At 48.2% G+C, this 8,642-nt stretch overlaps 1 protein-coding gene across 1 annotated transcript; it reads right to left on the reverse strand.

The window, feature by feature from the left end:
- Positions 1 to 275: 275 nt before the first annotated feature.
- Positions 276 to 6,166, reverse strand: Kctd14 (potassium channel tetramerization domain containing 14). Its single transcript, XM_059253126.1, has 2 exons — positions 5,979 to 6,166; positions 276 to 1,789 (listed from the first exon to the last, which is right to left on the reverse strand). The coding sequence occupies exons 1-2, from the start codon at positions 6,087 to 6,089 to the stop codon at positions 1,139 to 1,141; spliced, it is 762 nt and encodes a 253-aa protein (XP_059109109.1). The 5' UTR covers positions 6,090 to 6,166; the 3' UTR covers positions 276 to 1,138.
- Positions 6,167 to 8,642: the final 2,476 nt, after the last annotated feature.

Here is an 8,642-nt window from a genome sequence, read left to right on the forward strand (position 1 = left end):
TCACTGTGGGCTGTAGAGATCCAACTTAAGCCATTTGGCTTGCACAGCAAGTGTGTTCACCCACAGCCTTTTTTGTCTGTCTTTGTGGGTTTTGACACAGTGTTTCTCTATATAGCTCTGGCTGTCCTGGAACTCCTTCTGTAGTCCAGGTTGGCCTTGAACTCAGAGATCCACCTGCTTCTGTCTCCTTGCTGGGATTACAGGTGTGGGCCACCAGGCATGGTCTACTGTTTTAAAGATACTGTTACGAAGTTACAGACCACCACAGACAGGAAGCCAGATCAGTCCTTTATTTAATCTGTGACTGATGTCAGACTCCTGCCACAAAGAACTCTTGGCCCCCAAGTTGAGAACCACAGAGTTTATAAAGACAAAGCCACATTACATCACACCAGGTGCAGGCTAGGGGAGTTTTTACATCAGGGTTATTTCCCAGCAAGCAAGGAGGAACCCTTTGTCTACTGTGGGATGTCTTTTTGTATGCTGTGAATATGTGGGGCTCCCATTGGATAATAAATTGAGCTGTTTTGGCCTATGGCAAGAAAGCTTACAGCCAGGTGGGAAGTCCAAGCAGAGATACAGAGAGAAGGGCAGAGTCGGGAGAGACACCAGCCGCCACCAAAGGAGCAACAAGATGTCAGCAGACCGGGAGCACCACAGCCACAGGGCACCATATAGATTGATAGGAATGGGTTAATTTAAGATGAAAGAGCTAGCTAGCCAGAAGCTGAAGCCATAGGCCATACAGTTTGTAATTAATATAAGCCTCGAGTGATTATTTTCTAAGTGGTTGTGGGACCGCGGGGCAGGGTGGGACCGGAGAAGTTTCCGGCTATACTTTGTTAAATATTTGACAAGCTTCATTTCTCAGAAGATGGGAGAACCCTACTTTATTCTGGCAAGCAGATGTGGATCCAGAGGGGAGCAGGTGTGGAGTCAGGGTAGCCTGGCCTCTCCTGAGTCATTTCAATGGGGTTTTAGTCTATATCCAAGTCTGGCCTCGAACTCATGGGAGTCTTCTTATCTCAGCCTCCCAAGGGCTGGAACTACGGGCTCAGCTTTAGAATATGGATTTTGATGGCAACTGATTTCGCAAGTCCTACCACGGCCCCTAACCAACAGCGCCCCCTCCTAGGGATCACCACCAAGTGAAGACGAATATCCAGAAGCATGTGTAGGGGTCCCTACTCAGATGGTACCTCTGAGGGGACACCTTATACCCCTGGGCTCTAATGTCCTTCTCCAGGCAGTGCACAAAGTCCTCCGTCCCAGGGCCTGCCTTCCAGGGCCCAAATTTGACAACGGGCGTCTTTTTGGCCTCCAAGATATGCAACGGCTCCGCACACTTGGCATCCTCCTCCTCCGTGTGCACCACACACACCACCACCTTTGACGAGCGCATTGCCACGGCCTCTGCCCGAGCCAGGTGCAGCAGGACCTCCAGGTTCTCTCTGTAGTTTGGCACTCCCAGCAAGAACTGCATCCGGGCCACTTGCTCCCCAAAGATCTGTGGCATATCCTCCAGCATCTTGACCAGAAGATGGATTTGGTAGAACTTAGCCTCACGGTAGACCTCAGGAATGTGCTCTCTGGGCACCTGCCCAGTGCGTAGGTAGTCCAAGATAGGCCCGAAGTAGGCGCCGGGACGGTCAATGAAGAAGCGGCCCTGTGCGTCTTTGTAGTGTTTAGCTGATCTGGATAGTATCTCTGGAAACTTGGAGCCTGGGTGTTTCATCAGGGTGCCCATGGTGGTGGTGTAGAACTGCCCTCCTACATTCAGCTCCACGACCTGCAGACACAAACAGTAGAGTGAACCAACAACACACGCACGTCCAAAGACACACCACTACAACTTATCAGAGGATGTGCTGTCTGCTGCTACAAAACAAAAACCAAAAACAAAAAACAAAAACAAACAAACAAAAAACCCAACTCTGTGCAGTGTTAAAGGTTCAGGCTGGATTTCCAACCTGGATCTAAGTGCAAGTCAGTGGGGGCCAGGGATGGGGCCAGTCCTTCAGTCTGATGCAGGTTGATGACCTCATTCTCAGCCTGTCTATTGCACTGCCTATTACAATTTAAGTACTATACTGGAATTAGGAGAGCCAAAGGCAACCAAGCTGCTAGGGGAAAAAAAAAAAAAAAAGCATTGAGCTGCCATGGCAACAAGTCCTACAGGGGCCGTTTCAGAAGTCTAAAGGGGAGACAACAGGAGAAAAGAAACCCAGACCGTACAGCTGAGAAAAATAAGCTCAGAATCTATGTCCTTCGGCCTCCCCTAAACTTCAAGGCCTCTTGGCAAGGCTGTTCGGTTAACCTTGAGGTCACCGCTATGAAGCAGGCAGTTAATAAGGAGCACAGACTGACCTTGAATAAATCAGTGTGTTGGCATTCCTATTCCGCAGGAGCTCAGCTCCTGGGCCCCCTCAATGCCCTCATTACAGATGAAGAAAACCCAGAGAAAAAGACTCAGGACAGGGAAGCAATGAGTGTGGCTAGGATCAAACGCCCATCAAACGCTCTAACTCACGTTAGGGTGGTGTCCAGCCCACCCCAACTCCTGCCTCACTGCAGCCAATATTAGCTCCGTGCCTGGAAGTTCACTATCTTTCTCTACCTTAAGCTTCGGCGTCGGGAAAAATGGAAGCAAAATGGACATAGAGAACTCGAATCCTTCCAGCTCTCAAAGTCTAATCCACCCAGCCACGTCAAAAGTCCTTTCTGGCCCGGCAGTGGTGGTGCTTGCCTTTAATCCCAGTACTCAGAAGGCAGAGGCAGGCAGATCTCAGAGTTTGAGGCTAGCCTGGTTTACAGAGTGAGTTCCAGGACAGCCAGGGCTACACAGTGGAACCGTGTCTCAAAAATCCAAAACCAAAAGTCCTTTCTGAAGCTGATTTACCGAAACCAGTTTCCTAGCTAGCTGAAACATAATTCAGCACTCAGGAGGATCATGAGCTATTGTGTCATGACTATACAATCAGACCACGTTTCAAACAAAACAAAAGATAGTTTCCTACTCTAACACCCTGTGCCCCATTCTTTTGTTCATCAAATAAGACCTCAGCCCTGTCCACATGCTTCTTTATTCTGCTCCTTTTGTTTTGTTTTTCGAGACAGGGTTTCTCCATGTAGTTTTGGTGCCTGTCCTGGATCTTGCTTTGTAGACCAGGCTGGCCTAGAACTCACAGAGATCCACCTGGCTCTGCCTCCCGAGTGCTGGGATTAAAGGTGTGCGCCACTACCGCCCGGCCCTTTTTTTTCTCTTTTATTTCTTTCCCCACAAAGTTCCCAGCATCTGTGTAAATCTTGGTTTCCTATCTCATCCATAAACACTGCCCAGTGTGTTCCTAGAATGATGAACTTCTTTTCGCTCCCAGGAGGAAGGCCCCTCTTTGTCTCTACTACCAGTTCCTCTGCCTGTTCCTGGGTGGGTAGGAAAGCCTGTGGTGAGTGGCTGGGAGAGACTTTGCCTCTGAGGGGAACCTGCTGGGTGTCGAGTCTGTGATGGCCATGGAGATGCAGGGATGGACCTGATTCATCTCTCTCCCAGTTCAGTCAGAAGGGTCCCTACATCTTACCGTGCTCTACCCAGCACTCATGCATTTCCTGAGATCCCCCTCAGCTGAGTGAATGAGTGACATGTCCACTCAGGGGTTCTCTAGGCCCCTCAAGATCTCTCTCTAACCTCCAACACTGACCTCTCCTGTTGTTTCCCATTTTAGCTGAGCCGGAAGCCGAGGATAATGTGTCTTCTCCTTGATCTCAGTCTACCCCACACACTTATTCACCACCAAGTCCTGGCAGTTCTGTGTGTTTGGGAAGTTCCATGGTGGCTTACTCCTTGCCAGGTCTACTCCTGGATCCATTCTGCACATCGAAACCAGAGCTCTTTTTCTCTGAAGCAAACCTGAGTCTCCTGCACTAAACACTTGAATAGCTTGAGCTTTCCAAGGCGTTTGCAACAGGCCTACTGTTTGGTCTCCAGCAAATGCAGAACAAAATCACCTACTGCACCCTCCCTCTATCCATGGGGCCTGCAAGACTTCAATCTCTTACAGCTTACCTTCCTATCACTAAGTCTACCCATCCATCCATCTATCCTTCCTCCCTCCCTCCCTCCTTCCCTCCTTCCTTCCTCCCTCTCTCCCTCCCTCCCTTCCTTCCTTCCTTCGAATCCTTCTGGTTTTTTGAGACAGGGTTTCTGTATAGTCCTGGCTGTTCTGCAGCTTGCTCTGTAGACCAGGCTGGCCTTGAACTCAGAGATCCACGTGCCTGGATTAAATGCATATGTCACCATGCCTGGCAAATCTACCATCTTTCAAGTTAGTTCCCCAGGGGCCTTCCGGAAGGGTGGTCTCATGACCCCATAGTGACTTGTACAGCTACTGTTACAGTAGCTGCTCCCTTGGGATCCCCTGTTTGTCCATCCTCCATTAGACCGTGAGGTTTGAAAGGGGACACATTCCTAGTCCATATACATCACTAGCACCCACTAGCAGGGCTCAACACACCAGAGGCACTCAATGAATACCTGTTATATTGAATGAAGTTCACCCTTGTCCCGATCCACAGCAGAACCTGGTATTCTGATAAACACAGGTCTTGCCCTACCTGGTATCAGGTTCAGTGCTGGCTCCATGCATGACCTTCACCCAGGAACTCATTCAAGCCCTTCTTGAGCAGGGAAGATGAAACACCCTGAATGTTGAACACCTTGACACTAGGCAGGTAGCTTTGAAAACAGCCAACAATGACATCCTTCTAACGCTATTGGAACGAGCCACTTGGCCTGCTGCTGGGCCTGCTCTCTCTCCTTACTCAATCCTGATGAGAATGAGACTTTTATTCTCTTAGCGTGTACCCAGACTTACTGTTAGCTGCTAAGTGAGGTGGGCACCTTTAGGGGCTAACTTCTACACTAAATGGGGGTAGGGAAGTGAGGGGTGGAGGTGGAGCAGGGCAGGAGTACCACCTACTTAACACACCCTCAAAGTTGTCCTTTCTTTTATTTCAACTAAAACTCTGGAGAGATTCATTGAGTTTTCTGATAGGCAACTTCTATGACACCGAGTGAGCATGTTCTAAAAGAGTTCATGTTGGCCATTTTTTTTTTTTTAAAGACAGTCTCCAGATGCCCCAGAAAGATTGTAGGTATGTGCTGTGGAATTCAGTTAAAGAATGATTATTATTATTTGTTGTTCCTGTTTTGTTGGCAGTGCTGGGGATTATGAGTCCTGGTCTTCCTAGTAAACTGTCTCTACCCCTGAGCCACATCCTGGGCCTAACTGGCCTCTGTAATGGTTGAGCATGTGATCTATGAACTAAAACTGAGTATGTGCTTTCCTGTATGGACATGTATAGACGTCTTCAATAAAATGCCCACCCTTCCTTTTTGGGGTCTACTACAGCTGTGAGAATAGCTCCCGTGTTAGCCTCATTAACTCCAGTTAATCTTTCTCGCTTCTTTTCCTCCTGGGGCTTTGCACGCAGCAAACCCGGGTTGCGCTCCTCGCAAATCCTCTCACCCAGTCCACAACAGAAGGCAAGCTGGGCACTCTTTGGGGCAGAGAGAGCATGCTGGAGCTGGTCAGGCTACTCCTCTCAGGTGGCAGAGTAAAGGGACTGACTGAAGTACCCTCCCCACCGCCAACCCCCACCCCCGGACTACGCCAAGCCAAGCCGGGGGATCTCAGAGGGGACACACACAGGAACTAAAGCAGACTAAGTGAAGTGAGAGCCAGGGAAGAAAAAAGCAAATGAAAGACTGCCCAGAGCTTGGTGGAGCGGAGGCGGGAATGCACAGGTACCAAAGGAGTTTACTGACAGGCGGGGGGAAAAAATGCTTCCCGGGGGCGGGGGTAGGGGACTACTGGAGGATGGGCAAACGAAAATGGACCGGAGCTAGGGAAGCGTGCGGCCGAGGTTGGGGGTGGGGCGTTCAGGACACCGGAGCAGGTGCTGCTCAGGGGCGCACTTACGATGTCCGGGTCGGAGCATAGGATCCGGGGCTCCGGGCTGTGCTCCTTGAGTTGGTTTGCGGGCAGGGACTCCTGGCTGGCCTCCTTAGCTTGGTTTGCCGGCAGGCTCATCCTGGTGGGAAAGGACAGCTCGCACTGACTACCCAGCACAGCCTTGGGTAGATAACTTATGGGCGGGAAACACGGTCCTGCCACGTGTCGATAACTTCCCAGCCCGAGAGGCTCGTGACTCCCCGCCCCTGAGAAACTCTATGGCTATTACCCCCCCCCCGCCCCCCTCCGCCTCTTTGTAAAACACCTGTAGTGCTTATTTAGCTGGGTTAAAAGCGCTCTGAGATGTTGAGCATGGACTCCATTGGTTCTGTGGGCTGTCATCAACTTCGAGTAACCTATAACTTCTCAGGGAAAGGGTACTAGGAGACAAATCCCGGGGCTCTCGGAGGGTAGAGTGTCAGACCAGAGACTATGAAATGGTAAATTAGAAGAAAAAAAAAAGCTGCCACTCAAAAGCAAGTGCTGTGAAACTTACCTGTTTCATTCCTTAGTTCTGAGTGAGAAAAGTCTTGTCTAAAACATATTTACACTACAAGAGCCCAGTATTTACACTACAGGAGCCCAGTATTTACACTACAGGAGCCCAGTATGGTCATCAACAGAGACAACAACTATAAACTTAATTCAAATGAAACTGATTAGATAGTGCAATCACACACTCAGCAAAGAAAATAAAACCCGAGACACTGGGGTGTAACTCAGTGGTAGCACATTTGCTTAGCATGTATGAAGTCTGGGTTTGACCCTCCAGAAACACACACACACACACACACACACACACACACACACACACCCCACAAGGAAAGAAGAGAGATGGAAAAGAGGGAAGGAAGGAGAAAGTGAAACACTCCGGGAGTGAAAGTATAATCAAACCAAGTTTCAAAGAATGTACACAGATAGCAAGAGGTCTTTCAAACAAGCTCACAGTCCCGAACCACAAACCACCAAAGGAAACAAAGAATCACAAGGAAAAGTCAAACAGAGCCGAGAATGAGCCCCTCAGACCCTGAGATTGCTAGGCATACAGTACAAGCATATTTAATGTCATGGAATAAACCAAAGGGGGCATCTAAAACATGGGTGGTAGGTGTGGCTAAGTGGTAGCACCCTTGCCTAGCACACAACCAGGCCCTGCATCCTAGCCACACATCTACAAAACCAAAACCCAACAGAAACCTAAACATGAGTAAAGAACAAGAAGATATAATTTTTTTTTTTTAAAGACTGGGGAGATTTTTTTTTTAGCCCAATAGAACCTCTAAAAATGAAAAACTAAAGTAGCTGAAATAAATCATTACTGCAGTTTAGAAAGAATTAAACAAACACAGTTGAAGGAGCAATGATGTGTACTGTTTTTAACCCATAAATATGGGAAATAGAAGAGTAAATGCCTGAGATGGTAGGAAGACAGGAAAGGGGTGCTCAAACCTCACTGGTTGGAATGTGAACTGGTGTGATCTTTAGACATTAATATGGCCGTCTCTACAAAAGAAAAGAAAAGAAAAAAGAACCACACTTTTGGGAATCCGCCTAACAGAAATTTAAAAAAGCACCATTCTGAAGGGATATGTGAATGGATATATTTACCACTGATCTGTTTGTGTTAGCGAAATTAGACATAGTTAATAGTTGACTAAATCACCGTCTGTGATTTTTTTTTTTTTTTTTGCCATGCAATGCTAAATGTGTCTGTTAAAAAGAAAGAGATAGGGGCCGGGAGATGGCTCAGCAGTTAAGAGTTGCTTGCTGTTCTTCTGGAGGTTTGGTTCCCAGTACCTATATCAGTATGCTCACAACTACCTGTTATCTTCAGCTCCAGGAAATCTGATGCCCTCTTCTAGTCTACACACACACACACACACACACACACACACACACACACACACACGCATACATGCGCACACACACACACATACACACACACACATATACACACACACACACACACACACACGCATGCATCTGTGATTCTAGCACTTGGGAGGTAGAGAGAGGACAAATAGATGGTCAGAAGTTCAAGGTCATCCTTACCCTCAGTTACATAGCAAATTTTAGGCCAGCTTGGGGTACATGGGATCCTGTCTTGAAACAAATAAACAAAGAAAAAAAGACAAGAAAAAAGCAGGCCTGGAGAGATGTCTCGGTTGATAGAGTACTTGCTTTATAAACACGAGGACCCCAGTTCCACCCCTAGGAGCCATTAAAAATACTCCACATGGCTTGACATGGTGGTGCACGCCTTTGATCCCAGCACAGAGAAGGCAGAGGCTGGGGATCTCTGTGAGACTGAGGGCAGCCTATTCTGCATAATGAGTTCCAGGCCAGGCAAAGCTCCATAGTGAGACCCTGTCTCCAAAGCAAAATCACAAGACAAAACAGAACAACAAAAACCAAATGTCAACAACTCAGTACAGTGGTACAAGTTTGTCATCCCAGATCTGGGAAAACAGATCAAGGAGGATTCCTGGGGCGCACTGGCTTGCCAAAACAAAGAGACCCTGTGTAAAGGTAGACAGTGTTCCTGAGGGTGACCCCTGAGGTTGTCCCCTGGCCTCCACACACGTGCCTATACACGCAGTTCCACAAACATGCACACAGAATTGAAAATAA

This window comes from Peromyscus eremicus, chromosome 1, assembly GCF_949786415.1.
Source record: "Peromyscus eremicus chromosome 1, PerEre_H2_v1, whole genome shotgun sequence".
Classification (NCBI taxonomy): Eukaryota; Metazoa; Chordata; class Mammalia; order Rodentia; family Cricetidae; genus Peromyscus; species Peromyscus eremicus.